This window comes from Orbicella faveolata, unplaced genomic scaffold (genome assembly GCF_042242905.1).
Source record: "Orbicella faveolata isolate gen_17 unplaced genomic scaffold, um_ofav_v1 contig_13, whole genome shotgun sequence".
Lineage (NCBI taxonomy): Eukaryota > Metazoa > Cnidaria > Anthozoa > Scleractinia > Merulinidae > Orbicella > Orbicella faveolata.
The window spans coordinates 12,928,261-12,944,817 of record NW_028301540.1 but is presented as its reverse complement, the minus strand read 5'-3'; the positions used below and the strand labels follow the sequence as shown (position 1 = coordinate 12,944,817).

Here is a 16,557-nt window from a genome sequence, read left to right as displayed (position 1 = left end):
GATGTGAATTTCCTAATAATCATTATTTTTATTTCTTCATTTTCTATTTCTAGTTTATTTACATATTTAATTATTCTTTTAATTCACTTTTAAATTTTTTTATCTCTACTTTTTTTAATTTATTTTTTTATTTTTTTATTTTTTAATTCTCCCCACTCCGCGTTTTCGGAACAGCCGATTCGTTAGTTTTAATGGCAACCACTCGTGCGTGAAAAACAAAAGTGTCAAGTTACCATTTGAAAATAACAAATAGAAATATCGTGTTACATTTACCTGCAACAAAAACAGATTTCAAAATTCAGCAGTGTTCTAGTTCATAACTAGCCGTCCGTAATTTCTTTGGTTTTGACAGAGAAAACCACTTCAAGTGAGTATCCCAGTATCGATTCCAAGGAACGTTTCAACGAGAAGAAAGTATTACTCCGTGAACAGCGTTACTTAATTGAAACATTTTGCGCAGATATAAATGGTTTGGACTCGATTCGTTTTTCGTGAACTGCACGTCATGCAAATAATATTGATGGGAGCCTGGCGAATACCATCATGGACGAAGACCCCCTCACCATCCCAATAGTGCATTTTGCACTAAAACCAATCTTTCCTGTCCTAGAATTCACCAAGTTACCGAGCGGCTAAGACTCATTTCATTCGAAATTTGTAGGGGCAAGGTCTTGATAACATGTTAGTGTATTGCAAAGACTATGATTCTTCGGCTGATTATCGAATTCTGAACTCTTTTGAAACCCATCCACAAAGTCCTGAGCTCAACCATAGTAAACGAAGCATCGAAAATGTCAGAAGAATACCTGTTTCTGTTAGAGAAACAAAGATGGCCGTTCTAAAATCAGGATGAAATCTACACACACATGATTCACCTTAACAAGCGGCAATTTGATTGGTTGTTTATAGTAGCTCCAATCTGATGGGTGTGACATACATACATATCCCACTCATCCATTGATCCGTTGACCCACTCATAACATACCCCAGACCCGCCTACTAAGAGGTTTTTTTTTTTTTTTTTACAAAAAAAATGACTCAAAAATTATAATTTCCGAGAAGAGAAGAATAGCGAAGTTATGAAAAAAAGGGAAATTTCAGGGTTGGTCTTATTTTAAATTTGAAAAGAGCGAGAACCTGACAGCGGAATTAACGCCAACAGCAGCAAAGTGATTGTTCAATTAAAGATCATTACAGTAAACTAAAACTTAAAAAGTTGTCTCTGTAATTGTTCCTCGCTTCGAAACTCTTTCTTTGCTCATATACCGCAAATCCTCGAATAAGCGTCCGGGTAGCCTGCGTGGCAGGCGTCCGAAGTGGAGGGAAAGCGGAAAGACGAGCGCGCAAAGCGCGTGAGGGTAGGGGACTTCTACAAGGACGCCATTGTTAATTATGCAAAACCCACTCAACTGTGGAATGTCTGGCTGTCACAATTATCCAATCAGAATCACGCCGCTTCCTTGGTGGTTAAGTCTGTATGCGCCAACGGGTTCTCGTATTTCTTGTTTTTATTTTTGCGCGAGAAAATGGAATAATTTGATCATGATGACCTACGGAGTTTGGAAAAAGCGAGAAGAGGCCGGCTCAAGAGACAAGACAATTGTAACAATGTTTGTAGAGTTTGCCGGGCGAATCTAAAAGTAACATATGGCAACTGTGTGTCAAAAGCTTGTCTAAATATATATAAACCGTCGGCGAGCAAAGAAATATTCCATCTCAGAAGAACGTTGGGATAACAGCGATTGCTTCTAACAACGATTCGCAGTTGGTCTGCAATGCCTGTTCATGTTTCAACTGTATGCGACTCATCTACAACACAAGCAACTAAACTGATAGTGAAAGTAGAGTTCTTCTTCAGTCATTGTAGAAATCGCTTATCTGTAGTACTTTCCGCCAATGCGCGCATAGACAATATCAAATTTGCCTCCTTCGATGTCTTCCAAACTAACTAGCTTCTGAGCCAAATTGGAGGCAGTCAAATTCATGGCCTCGACTTCCATAATCTGGTCGTTAATAATACTGACAAGAGGCGTTATGATTAACAAAGATGCATAATTTCCAGCTCTTTTCGCGAGCAACACAAGAAGCTGAAAAATGAGACTCCTTCCATAGCCTGTGGGTAAAACGGCTAAAAGATCCTTTTTGCAAATAGTTGTTCAATCCCCTTCTTTTGCTCTGTTTCCAGCACGAATTTGATACCATTTTTTTCCAAAGATCGAAGCGTTTCCTCTAGAAATAGTTCGAAACGATCCTTTGAGTTATCCGCCCCGTTGAATGCCTTAAATGTGAATGTGAGAAGACCCTAGTGCTCTTGATTGACAGGTCGCTGACCAATCGGAACGACGGATTGAGTAATTCACTAAATCTGACCAATCAGGATTTTTACGTTCGTCTGGTGGACGAAAAAAAAAAAAAACGAAGAAAACAATAGCGTGGATCATCTGAGTCACTCAAGGAACTGAAGAAACTTCAGCTTGTGTCAAACCTATCTCGCTTCTCCATTTTACTGTATTGTTATGCAGATAGCCCAAGTTAATCGTTGTTTTTTTTTTTTTCGCTGTTAGTTAAGCTCTAAACTGAGAAGGATTCGCCAAACAAGGAATTTTCGCAGACGTAGTTTCCAAAATGCTAAGTGTTTTAAAGCGCATTCTTATTTATCGTAGCTTTGGATGATGTTCTTTTAAATTAATGAATTATTCCAGACAGAATAAACTAAAATAATTAAACGACTCTGATGTTTAAAATGTATGGAAGGGACTCACGAGAGAACCTGCCGTCAAGAACCAACACCAGTTATGGAGTCAACCTCATCCCAATGTTGGGGTTGTATGTGTGCTCCAAAGAATGGCGCGTGAGAAAATCGTTTTCCTCTACAATGTTAACAAGTAAGTGGAAATAATCGACAAGCTCAAAACCCAAGGACAGTGAACCCACTCCGCCAATTTACATCTTGGCGAGAAATGTGCCCGATCTTCACTGAACGAGATCTGTTCAATCAAGTGGAAAAGACAACATTGAGTATTTGATAATTTCGACCCATTTACCTGTTATGTTGTGTTCTTTCTCGGAAGCAAACTTTTCGGTCTCAAACTGAAACGTCCTGCTGCACGATAACTTCCTTTTCTGTGAGGACCAAATTGGACAAGACACAGTCTGTTTAATTTGAATACGCAAGGACAACGCGATCAATAATTAATGATATTTTTCTTTTTTAACCTCACAAGCGAACGGTAAATTCGCTGTAACAGCATAGTCATTGTTTGAGGAAATTTAGTTCTTGTTCGTCTTAATATATCTTTACTTACATACAGTTCCACGAACTGAAGAAAACTGTTGCCTGTCTCAATCCAGGGTTTTACTGTATTGTTATGAAACTATTATTTACTCAGTACTATTCTTCTAACTTCCAAGCCGTCTAACTAAGCCGAGGAAAACGGTATTCTGTTATTTCTTAAATGCTAATATCATAAAGTGTCAAGCACTAGCCCAAACAAGACAATTTCCTCAGACGTAATTTATAACATACGCACGCAAGGCGTGCAAGAATTATGTTTTTCTGAATTAAAAGTCCCCGGAGGTAGCAGAACTCACTCTTAACAGTAATGATAATGTTACTCCAACAAGTTTGTTTGGTTACGATGTACTGCGCAGAAAGAAAAAAAAAATAGAATTTGTTTCACTGTAGGTTTAGAGCAGTTTTCAATTGAATGTCGTAAAACGAAAATCAAAATAATCACTCCAGCCAATCATAAGGGACATAGACAATACAGTGAACCAATCAAAACTCAAAGTAGTTACATGTAGTTGACGATTGGTTTAGGTTTTACTTCTGATTGGATGAAAAAGTGGCGCGAGTTTTTAAAGGCTAATCGTGTAGAGTAGTTGAAGCAAAACCAATTACTTTTCGGCACTCAAATGAAAACTGCTCTAGCTTACAAAACGATCTTTAGTTCGTATTGTGTAATCGTCGATCGTCCGGGTGAGGGTAGTTCTGAAAAGAACTGTTGTTGGTGACTGACATTTCGGCAATCTGAGCAGAAGTCATCTTAAGAGTCAAGTGACTAGTGTTTATCAGTCGATGGTGTTATGAGTCTGCTCCATTGAAAGTAATTGGTCAGTTTAGGCATGATTGTATTGGCTTTGAGACTCGGGTAAAGTTATCATCAGTCATTGGTCGGTTTCGATCCGTCTATTGTTAGTCAAATCACTCCTACTGTTAGTCAAATTAAGCTGGTCTGTTAGAGGTCCGTTTGTGCGTTTCGTTTACATCGTGGATAAAGTCATTTGTAAGGTGCCGGTAGTTGTTGACACCTGTTAAGAGGAGTTTGTTCCAGGTTAGTGTACCAGCTTTCCAGAGTCAGTCGTTGAAAATAGTTTGTACTGTAGGTTTTCGTTGAAACGCTTCTCAGTTGTATTAATCGATATCATTGTGTATTGACTTGAAGTGGTTTTATTGTTAACGGCAAAGGTGGCAACAGAATAAGAACGCGCTATTCCGTGACTCAACATGTCAGACGTGACCATATAAAAATTAAATTAGTGTTTGTTTATCCATGAAATGATAGTTAGCGTTTTGAAAACAAATCGTTATTCTTCCATCTTTCACCAGATGTTTAAATTTATATTATTTATCTCCAGCAATGAAGAAAAAGCAAATCGCCCCAATATTTTCGAGAAAATAAGAGTTTCGTGTTGTATACCTTTGTGAGGAAAGCAAAAGTATCAAGTTACAAACTTTGGCGTGAAAAGTAAAATTGTGACGTTTGCTGGTCAACGTATTATTGAATTTAACTAATTTTAAAACAAGACCCAATTTAGCATGGTCTTATTCCGTTGCCAACAATGATCGTAGTTTTTTTTTTTTCGGTTTTGATATTCAAGAAAACCACTTCAAATTAATACCGACATCAAAACCCATTTAAACGGGAAGACATTAGCCTTACCTAACTTGAGACTTGAAACAACCAGACACATGAAACGCTGTATTAATTTTGTAAGACGCTATGAAATCTGCAGAGTTTGAAACGTTTCCTTGTCACATTACCCTTCCCAACGTCTGGGAGTTTTTTTGGTGACAAAAAGTCACTTTATGGGAGACGTAAGTAGCCTTTTTGAACCGCACAAGGAATCTGTTTCAAAAAGAAAGAACCACTGTGTCACCTCAAAGTCTAATATAATTAATTTGCGGTTTAACTTGCCGCCATGGAGTCTTCAGGAATATTTGAAGAGGTTCCATACCACAAACCTTTAAGAAAATCTCTGCTAAAAATTTACCTGCAAAAGCAAATTTGAAAACTTAGCAAAGTTGTCATTCAAAGCTAGCCGTCCGTAGTTTCTTTGGTTTTGACAGAGAAAGCACTTCAAATCGATTCCAAGAAACGTTTCAACGAGAAGGTAGTATTACTACGGCGGCCCACAGGGGACATGCTGAAATTTTTAATAATTTCTGCTGCAAATTTAAGAGTGTGCTACAATTTTTAGTAATTTCTACTGCAAATTTAAGGGTTGCTGCTATTTTAAATAATTTTCTACAAACAAATAAGACTTGCTGCATAATAAAGATACCTGCTGCAATTGCTTTTAATTGCTGCAAATAATTAAAAAAAAAGTTGCAGCAAATATAAACAGTTTGTGCTGCAAAAATAAAAGTTGCTGCAAAAATAAAACATGCTACAAAAATACAGTTGTGCAAAAAATAAAATTTTGTTGTAAATAAAAAGAAGTTGCTACAAAAATAAAAGTTGCTGCAATTTTAAATTAAAATATGATGCGCGCGCATCATGGCTGGGGAGGTCTGGACCCACTTTCGTCCACAGAGACCGAGATCTTTTCGGTCAGCATGGAAACATGACCTTAAGGAAGCCATAGTCGAAGCGATATTGTTTCCCGGAATGTTCTGCTGTTCTTGTGGGGAAAACTGTCCGCTTGAGGCCAAATATTGTCACCAATGCGGGGATCCTCTAAAACAGAACGTCACCGAGCGAGAAGCTAGTGTCGATGAGCTAATTAAGGGGTACTCTCATCGTGGGTATCCTTACCAAGCAATTGTGAGCTTGTTGGAAAAACAAGATAGTGTGCGAATGCACGTCAGAACACTGAAAAGGAAACTGAGAGATTTAGTTTTAAAGAGAAAAGCAGCTAACCATGACGAAGATATCGGGCAAGAGCTCATAACGATAGAGGTGCAAGGGGCTGGTTCGCTGGCCGGGTATCGCTATATTTGGCATGCTCTTCGATTAAGGCATCATGTGAATGTTCCGCGCAGCCAAGTTGCAAGCATTATGAAAGAAATTGATCCAAAAAGGTCACGGCGGCTGAGAAGAAGGGCTTATGTGTCCTATGGGCCAAACTTGTGCTGGCACATAGATGGTAGGTGTAAGTTAGGTGACAAGTCGCATTATCCCAGTTTACGTTTACGCAATCTGGGTGATCTCGAGGCATGTTATAAAATTGTGTGTATTTAGGACCTTGGAAATGAAGTTCTATTTTTATGATGTATATTTTGACACCTAGGGTATCAAACTAAAATCACATGGCTTCCCAATCCACGGCTGCATCTGTGGGTACACCACAAGAATAATCTGGTTGGAAGTGGACAAATCTAACAATAATCCAAAGATACCAGCCACATTTTTTTTAGATGCTGTCCAGAATGTAGGAGGTTGGCCAAGAATTGTACGATCTGATTGTGGTACTGAAAATGCAGTTTTAGCTACAATGCAATGCTATTTTAGAAATGTTGGGAACGATGAATTTGCAGTTGAAAAAGCTCACCAGTATGGATCTTCGCCCTCAAACCAGCGGACTGAAGGGTGGTGGTCTTCTTTTGCACAAAGCAGGTCAAATTGGTAATCAATTTCTTCAAACACATGTGCGAGTCCAGAGCACGTGAGCTAGGAAATGTTTTCCACTTGAAATTTTTATGGTTTTGTTTCACAAAAGTAATTTAAAATAAACTTGACAAAGTAAGAGATCACTGGAGCAGTCATTACATTAGGAGGTCACGTCATGATACATTTGCAGGGGTTCCCGACATCCTTCATTACCTACCTGAAAATTCGGGTGCTGTCCATTGCCTTGTACCTGTTTCCCAAGCCCAAATAAGAGAAGTAGAATCACAGTCCGATATGGAAGTAGAGGAGGATGACTACAAGGAGTATTTTGAATACATAATCGACATTGAAGGCTGGAATTATCCTCTTAATGAGAGAGATGCCTTGACCTCTTCCAAAGTTTCAACCAACTACAGCTTGATGGTTGACTTAACAGTACACATAATTTCAATAATCCAAATGAAATAACATGATCACAATAGAACTTAATGTTTACTTGATTACAAGAGCTGTTATATGACCTCTACGTTAAATTTTGAACTACAAGGAGTGTATAGTACGGTGGCCCAGAAGAGTAACCCATGCAAATTAAAATTATTACAGCAAATTAAAATTTTGCTGCAAAATAAAAAAAATATTACATGGCATTTGAATGTGGAAAACAATGACAACGAAGCTGACATTTACCAAGAGGGTTACCATTATGTTATTAATCACCAAGGCCTGCAGCTTCCATCCTCAATTGAGGAGGCTTTTAATCTCTTTCAACAGTTGAAATCTCTATGTAAAATATTAAATACATGTATGAAATGGAAGCTTTACAGTTCTCTATAAGAGTATAAGGAAAATTCATTCATTCTCAACTACAAGGTCTAAAGAGTTGAACATTCAGTATGAAACAAGTCCAGTTGCTCTCCCCTATAAGGTCTCTTTCGAGGCTTTTGTAACTTGGTTGAGAATTGGAGAAAATGACGTCATTTTCTCAAAAATATCACACGGGTCGAAATTATAATAACAATTACCACAGCAATTTGCATAAAGAATAACAAAAACTTTGGCTCATATATTCGTGCAATTTTCTACATTAATTCTCCAGTGGCCGCTTACGAGAACCATTCTCGTAGGCGACCAGCTCCCGTTACGGGCACACTTTTTTCGCGTACGGTGGGCGTCCGCTTACAAGAGCTTCAACTGTAAATATAAATAGCAGGACAGAAAAATAATGTAAATTTGAGTCTGGAGACTGCATTGAAGTAAACAGAAACCCGAAATGAATGTTATGAAGGGCCTGTGATACAACAGGGAAATCGATTTACTTGCAAAGAACTACATGTGGAACAGATATGTCCCAAACACTATTATGTTGATGCAAGGGAAGATAGAATAAGTTTCACAGGAAAATTAAATACGAGGTAATAGCTTGAACCAGCTTGGACAAGCATGGACCAGCTGCTCTTCATGTTTACTTCAAGATGCAGAGTTGCGACGAGGGAGGGGCTGGGAGGGGTATAGCAACACCACTTTTTTGTTTGATATGATATTTCAGGGCTACAGATCACATGGATAATGTATGAATTTTACCACTTAAAGGAACAAAACGGAGGAAGAGTGACCCCTGATGCTTATTTGCTTGTTTGTTTTTGCCAGTTTTTTATCCCTAATTGTCTCGGATGCCTGTTAATTTTGGGCTTTCTGTCGCGAATAAAAGCATCTTTTAATCATGCAATGCGGTATTAAAACATTACCGATGTGTTGTGATAAGACATAAATGATAATCTCATCAGTTTGCATTGTGCATTTCTCTTATTTCGAAGAGAATCCCATGCACTAAGCTTGAATAAGTAAGATAACAATCATTGTTGTAACGCACTGAATTTTCAAAAAGTTTCAAACATTACTGATGCGAGAAAAAGTCAAGCTTTTGTCATGCATGCGTAGTCCTGTACTTGTTTTCGTCGACTGAGAAACTTGCTTGTTTTAAGATTTGGGTTACACTTGGTAGCTACTTCCCAGTAAATATGTTGTTTTTTTTAACCCTCGCCAAAGGGGCCATTCCCGACAGGAAAAGCAAATAAGCTCATTTCGTGCCACACTGCGGGTCTGGGACTCCGGGACACATCGTAATGATAATATTATTCTAAACAATAAAATTTCCTCCAGGAAAACAGGTTAGAAAGATAATTGACTGGTTTTTTTTTTTTTTTAATTCAACTCCATAATTTTCTTTTTCCACCTGCGAAAGCGATTGTATGTTTTCGAGCTGTTTACTCAAATTAGAATGCCGTGAATTGTCTAGTACTTTTGATGCCAGACTGAAGAAAATAGAGTCTCTTTACTCCGTGGATTAACGCCGTTAAGAAATAAGTTTGGGAACCGCAACTCGCAAAAGACCCCAGATGCAAGTAGACTGCGAAGGTAATAATGTGCGAGACGACGATATGCGGCCGGTAAATTATAAACGCGGCTAGATTTTCCTGTCCTCTCCTAGCCACACGTACTGCTAACGACGTGCAATTAATCCCCATCGAAAAACTCTTTTCCAACCGAGACCCTATCCTTAAGGCCAAGAAAGCTTTTTTAATTCAAAAGGGCGGAACAATTGATCCCGATGGTCTGAACATCCGCGAAAAAACCTTTTAATTGCTTCCTTTTATTATGTTATTTCATTATTTACGTATTTCCGGTATTACGAAAACATGCTACATAAAAACACGTTTCAATGTAAAATTCTCATTGTACCTGGAGAAGGCCGGTTTGGCCAGCCGAAATATAGTACATCCTAGGAAATCATCCTACGCTGTGTCGGTTTCTGCTTTTATATTTTTCATTTTATGTGTGAAGCCCATTAGATCACTATTGATCCAACGTATATTAGCAGGATCAGCGTTCCGGCTGCTTGCTTAAACATTTTATAGTCATTGTGGATTTGTACATCGCAACGAAGTTGCATTGAATGTAACTCAAGCCGGATCCAAAACAAAATATTACTGTTTCCACGGTAATACGGTTATTCTTCAGCCAGCTATCTAAAGGAGATTCCATAACTTAAGATGAGCATTAGCTGCTGTCGTAACCTTGCTGCTCAAATTCAGTCGGTCTTGCATGACCTTAAGTTTTGTTTTTATTGCATTCAGGTGGTTGATGACATTCTTAATAAAGTTTCTATCTATCTTCAGCCACGAGTCTTCCTTCTCCTTTCTAACGTCTATATTCTGCGAAGTCTCACTCTGTCATTTTTCAAGTTCTCTTTCTTTACTTCGTACTACTTTTTGTTTCGAATTTCTTTGGAATATAGACAAGTTTGAGGAATAACTCAGCATTGTTCAATTTGCATTTTGTTTGCACAATCATGACGCACATAAATCTGAATAAATCTGTACATCCCACCAATCCGTCTGTGCTGGTAGGCTAAAAAAATCACCTCTTACGAGAATTGTTTCGTCCTCGGCATGCTCAGATAAATGGAAGCAGATAGCTCTTCGAAAGCAGGTGTCTGCTTTGCTATTTTAGTTGGTGGCGAAATTTGAATGTTCCATGAACTGACTGCCGAACGGACGAAGAGAATTCATCGTTTTTGTTCTTCGAAAGGCATCTTCTAAAGGGTCAATACAAGTTTGTTTGTCACTGTATTTTTATTATCTACTATGTTTTACTCTACATACATAACACCGCTGTTTTAACAAAAAACACTTTTTCTTCACAACTTCTACCGTTGTGCCGTTATTTCGGCTTTCCACCTTTACACAAAGAAAGCCAACAAAGTGCTTCAATGTTAGCGTCTCCTTGCCTTTTTGTAGGCTCGCTCCGTGTTCAAACATTAAAACCGATTTCGTTTTGAACAACTTTTTCCGATGCCTTCTGCAAAGAGGAAATTCATCATTTTCAAGAGTTAAGTCTGAACACTTAGGCAACAATCAATTAATATGAAAGAATACCACTGGAAACATTACATATAACTCTGAATCGAAAATAGTCAAGATTGCTTTTTTCACCAAAAACATATTACAATTATGCAATACATGGAAGGGCTTACAAGAAGGGTTTATCTTGCCTTTGCAAACTGCGACTTCCTCTTGTGGTAAACACTGAAAAGTAAGCCAGGACTGGTAAGAAACTGCTACATATATATTAAGACATCAACGATACATTTCGTACAGCAGAAAATTGAGTATTTGATAATTTAGGCTCATTTTATCTGTTTTATTGTGTCTTTAATTTTTTTTTTTTCTGGGAGCAAACGCTTCAGTCTCAACCTGTTAAGTTCTGCTGCAGGATAAACTCCTTACTGGTTGGACGAAAGTGGACGAGAGACAGTTGTTTAATTTGAATGCGCACACCTGCGTGATGAATAGATAATTAAGAGCAATTCTCCAGGAAAGTGAAGCAAAGTTGGAAATGAAAAATTTTAACCCCCCTTCATTTTTTGTGTGGAGGTAGGTTACTTGGGGGGATGAACAAAAACAGCCATATTTGGATCTTTTATGACTATTTTAATACAGTGATGAATAAAGAGGACAAAAGAAAAGCGCGTCACTGATCGTTTTACGTAACCTGATTGCCTCCATTGGCTTTACTACATTGGATCAAGTTTGTATAAGAGAGGATACCATTTATCGTCTCTTGGTTTAGCTACAGTAAATCAAGGAGTACTGACAGGTGTTAAAATATGTTCAGGTTTTCGTTAACAACAAATGATGTGCAGGCTTGAATGAGAACAAGGAAGTTAGTTTTTCTCAGAACTCCTGGACGTTCGAACTCTGTTTGTCTATACAGGTATGCAAAAAAGGGAAATTCACGCTGTGCGTGCCAAAAATGCAGATTGCACTTGTACCCATTCAACAAAAAATAAAATTCAACACGGGGCTCTGCGGTGCGTATGAATCTGAGTTAGACTTTCCACCCAAACATTTCAACCTTGTTCCTAGTTTCCCAGGGTATGAGATTGCTCAACGTTTAATTTTTCTTTGATGTTTTTATTCGGTTCTTCGGTTTTCGTTTTTTTTTTTTGTTTTTTTTGTTTTTTGTTTTGGTTTTCTTCGCCATTGCCACTGTAAAACAACCCCATTACAAGAGGATATCATTAAACTTGCATCCGGTGTTACATCCCATTACATTGTGTTACATCCGGTCAGTAGTCGTGCTTCTCGGACTTTTGGCCTACGCGTTCAGTTATTCACCATTCTTGACTTATCGACTATCGCAATATCTGACTCGATTTTAGCCAAAGACGTTACTTTGGATTGTTCAATGGCATGCATTTGTTTTGTACATTGATCTCGACACATTTACTTTACTTCCTGGTCGGATAATATTGATGAATTTAGGTGCTCGGCGGCAGAAATCGCAAGTATTACGACCATGTTTTGACCTTTCAACTATTCTTTGTCAAGTATATGCGGGCTTCTTGTATCATCATCTCTGGTCTGAGACACGGCAAACTGGATATTCGATGGGAGTAACCGTTAGATTAGAGTTAGCCCTAGATTTGGTCAAGAAAATGGAGCGAGCGAAGGAGAGACACTGGAGAGAACCACGCGACGAAAGCATCCTGAAGAAATTCCCAAACCATCAAGGTAGGGTTTGTACCAATTTATATTTCATCAAATTCGTTGGCCAAAACCCTATTAACTAAATGTAGGTGACAGACAAGATGATAAAAGATACTTTTGAAGCTGATTTTCTCTCTCCAATGCCTGTTTGAGCCAAATACTAGAGCCTTCAAAATTGCCAATTTTGCATTTTTTTGTAATTTGCCCCAGGTGTCTTCAGTACCCATGGCCAGAATATAGTTTTCCCCAAATTGATTTTATGGTATTTAGAAACGTCAATATCTGTGTTATCTCTGCTGCTAGTTTGGTTTGTGTGGAAAGATTACTTTCGCAGAAATTACGAATATGGTTGTGCTTGTTTTTCTTGCTTGTCTAAATGGCTGACAGGGAACATAGTAAGATGCGCATTTTCTTCTTGTTTATAAAACTCAAAATACTTTAACGGCGAATTTTATAAACTGGGAGAGTGGTTCTACTATCTGAACGAATTTCATTTGAATTGGCTTACATGCACCCGAGAACCAGACTCGTTTACTTTTACTTTTTGAGAGTGGAACTTTTTCTCAAAACATGGTCCTGAGGCCGACGTCATCTAGTGCGGTTACCATGGTAACGATAATCTGCTGATCCAAATATGGTTGCTTTTGTTTATCCCCCTAGGTAACCTACCTCCACACAAAATTGAAGGGGGCGTTAAAATTTTCCACTTCCAACTTTGCTTCACTTTCCTGGAGAGTTGCTCTTAAGTGCTGTAGAGTAGGTATTTCCTCAGGCAACTAAGCCATAATTAAGGAAGAAATAAACTATGGAAAACTTTTCTCGGGTCAGAAAACTATTGAAAAGAATCCTTTACAGTAAAATAAACCATAATTGTTGGTTTTCACTGGCATGCCATCAAAAATAAAAATCGTAAACCTTCAATAAATAACGTCAAGAATCTGGGACATGATAGATGATTGATACACACAAATCCCCGTCAAGATTTAGCCCCGTCCAGTTTTTCCGTGTACGCGTGTTGTTCAGAGAAATTTTTCACCCAAATTTATAAGCGAATCGTCGTTTACAATATTTGCCTTATAAGCATAATCGATGCAGTTTCTGATTGAGCTACAAAAATACTAGTTCTGAATATTGAAAGGGCATAATACGATTAACTGTCCCGAAGAAATTTGAGCCCGATGCATTTAACACTTTTTGCGCGACATGGGTTCAGACACGAACGCATCGGCGCTTTTGCCACCCAGAAATTTTGCAGTTTTTGAAAGCAAAATTTCTCCTCGAATATTACACCGATAAAGCCAAAAATATTACCAATTACTAAGTTTCACAAGCTGTTTAAATGTTTGTAGTCAATTTGTGTTTGGCGTGATGCGGTTTTGGCGCAAAGATTCTCTTTTTGCGCTTTGATTCGCCTTTCTTGAATGGCCATTGATTTTGAAGCTCAAATGCTAACGCTCAAGATGTTGGATGTATTCCGCTGTTGCTTTTCCGAAAGTGAACTTAAACGGGAAGCCGAAGCCATGTTTGCGAAACACAAACTCAAGTTCAAGCTGGCGCTGATTTCAAGACCGCGCTTCTCAGCAGCCATTTGAGTGCTTTGCTTTGATTTGCGAAGTGATTCTACTCTGTACAGTGATTGGTCATATTTTTCACATGTGAAGAATGCTATACGCGAAGCTGATTGGACGTATCGCTCTTTTCACATGTAAAAATATAGCACATATAGAATTCTATTTGCAAGTTTTATTGCCTAAAATTCTCGCTATATATACAACAAAATAGCTTTCTGGCGGTCTGCAACTGGGCGTTTAAAGTTTCCATAATGCTAAAAGTGAGGTTTCTCTTTTACTTTTGGTTTTTCCATTCGTTCCTTAACATACCGTCCCAATTAACTGGTGTTATTGGCGGTTAGTGGTTGGTTTTTGTAAGTGTTTCCAAATATCTCAATAAATGGACGAACAAAAGTAAATGCCACTTTGATCAATCAATGATATACCAAAATTCAGTTACTTTTTCGGCGACATGCCAGTTAAGTTAAAATTCAGTTGTCTCAGTACTCTTTCACAGTACTTTTCAACAATCTACAAAGAAGAACAGCTCATTTTTCTACTCCAATTAGAAACAACTTGCTCTGAGTCACGACTGCTGCTGCAAGAACCTCTGCAACCTTTTTGTTTGTATATTTCAGAATTTCCTATCAACGGGACTGGGGAAAAGCTTATGGCAAACACTACTTTTTAGCCATCCACGGGCTTTTAAATTCGGATTGTCTCTTCTATGGTGTGCTGTTTAATGTGTAATTCAATTGTCTCATCAATCTTCCACAGTAATTTTCAACAATCTGTACATTTGACGAGCTCATTCTTGTCCTCCAATTAGAAACAACTTTCTTTGAGTCACGACTGGTGCTGTAGGGACCTCCTCTGCGACCATTTCGTGATGTTGTTGCCTCTTGCAGCCATTTCTTGATGGTATCTAACATTTCAATTCCTGTAAAGTTGTACAGATCACTCACCACTGGCAATGGATTCAGAGCAACAGCTTCAAACCGGATTAAGTTGTAACCATCAGGTAGAAATGTCCTAATCAACTTCCCAATCTTTAAATCAAACTCCTTTTGATGGTAAATTCTCTCCACATACCATGATAATTCACGTTTAGGCTCATTTGGTTGCCTGAAAAAATTCAGAGACTTCAAGGACTCAACAACTGCTCTTGGATCTCTGACCAAATGAATTATTTTACATTCACTCGCACCGTTGGAAGAACAACTTTGCAAAACATTTTTGTTCCAGTCATTATGAGAAATTGATATTCTAGGTGTGAATATTTTCGCAGCAAACACACTGTAATTATTATTACATACGGTTTCAAGTTGTTGTGGTGTTAACTTGTGACACACCGTAGATTTTCCATTTTTGACACAAAATGGAGGAGAGTTTAGGGCAAGGGTACGTTTACGAACTTTCGGGACAAGGTGACGGATAAAGAGGCCACTGTCAACTGAAACTTGCAGTTCATCATGTCTGAAAAATTCAAATGCCTTCTTTTGATGAGATGGCGATGAATGCTCAAACTCGAAACCTGCAGCTTTGGTTAAACTGTTTTGCAAAGGACCTAATGGCTCAAAAAGGTAGAAAACTCCTGGGTGCTGGTGGAAAATTGCGCCCAGAAATGAAGATCCCGATCGTGGAAAAGACATCAAAATGATATTCACTCTCTTGGGATGCTGTAATGATTGTTCGTTCTTCTTTGAAGTGTTTTGGAGTTTTAATTCAGGGGAAATGGCCTGGAAAATTGTTTTGTTTGTAAAAGCATGATAAATTCCACTCCGTAGTGGGCTCTTGATGGTGTACATGAAAGTTAAAGAGAAGAATACTAAACCCATTGAACAGGACATGAAAGATATCTTGGGAACGAAGCAGATGCGCCATGTATCTCTCCTAGCTTGTTGACTCGTCGTCTGGAGTGCTAGTGGCAGCCTGCAGGAGAGATATAACAGATGATTCTATCAATCCTGAAAATGTTCAATTAATTTGAAATACTCTACTTGATTACCCTTGAGACGTCAACTTAAACTGACCGTAGGTGAACACAAAGATTAATTACCTCTAAGCTATTTTACCAAAAACGAAAGTGAAACCAACCTTATGAATAGCTAAAAAACTTTAAAAAACTAAAAACCGGGCAGAGGAGTCACCTTTTATTTATTTATTTTTATTTATTTATTGTTACCACTAGTTTTATCGTTTGTTGTTAAACCTGTTTTAGGTATTTTAATGTAAGTAATTATGTAGCTTTTTTGTACGTTATTCTGTATGTGAACAAATAAATGGATAAATGAAAAAAAAACCTTATGAATAGCTTATCGAATTTAATTCTGAAAAAAAAACTTCCACGGCAAGGTATTTTTAAAAATCGCTTCGTGGCCTCAATTGCCCCGAGAAGAGGTCAAAAAAAATTAAATAATAATAATAATAATAATGAAAATAATGATAATAATGAAAATAATGATAATAATGAAAATAATGAAAATAATAATAATAATAATAATAATAATAATAATAAATAGCATTTTATTCTCTTCTTCTACTTTCGGTTCTAAAACATCTGAAGACAATTTGTAACCAGAAAATTAAAACAAAACATGAAACAAACTATGGATTAGTGCTAAT

The 16,557-nt window shown here is 37.8% G+C and overlaps 1 protein-coding gene, 1 long non-coding RNA gene and 1 pseudogene across 2 annotated transcripts; 1 reads left to right on the top strand and 2 right to left on the bottom strand.

Moving 5' to 3' along the window:
- Window positions 1-2,539: 2,539 nt before the first annotated feature.
- Window positions 2,540-3,140, bottom strand: LOC149115059 (uncharacterized). Its single transcript, XR_016206235.1, has 2 exons — window positions 3,045-3,140; window positions 2,540-2,870 (listed from the first exon to the last, which is right to left on the bottom strand). It is a non-coding gene; the product is annotated as an uncharacterized LOC149115059 (long non-coding RNA).
- Window positions 3,141-5,847: 2,707 nt separating this feature from the next.
- LOC110054639 (uncharacterized) lies at window positions 5,848-7,468 on the top strand (annotated as a pseudogene).
- Window positions 7,469-14,120: 6,652 nt separating this feature from the next.
- On the bottom strand, window positions 14,121-16,322 carry LOC110054640 (carbohydrate sulfotransferase 5-like). The gene has a single exon (XM_020760991.2). It carries the CDS (start codon window positions 15,780-15,782, stop codon window positions 14,658-14,660), a length of 1,125 nt encoding a protein of 374 aa, XP_020616650.2. The 5' UTR covers window positions 15,783-16,322; the 3' UTR covers window positions 14,121-14,657.
- Window positions 16,323-16,557: the final 235 nt, after the last annotated feature.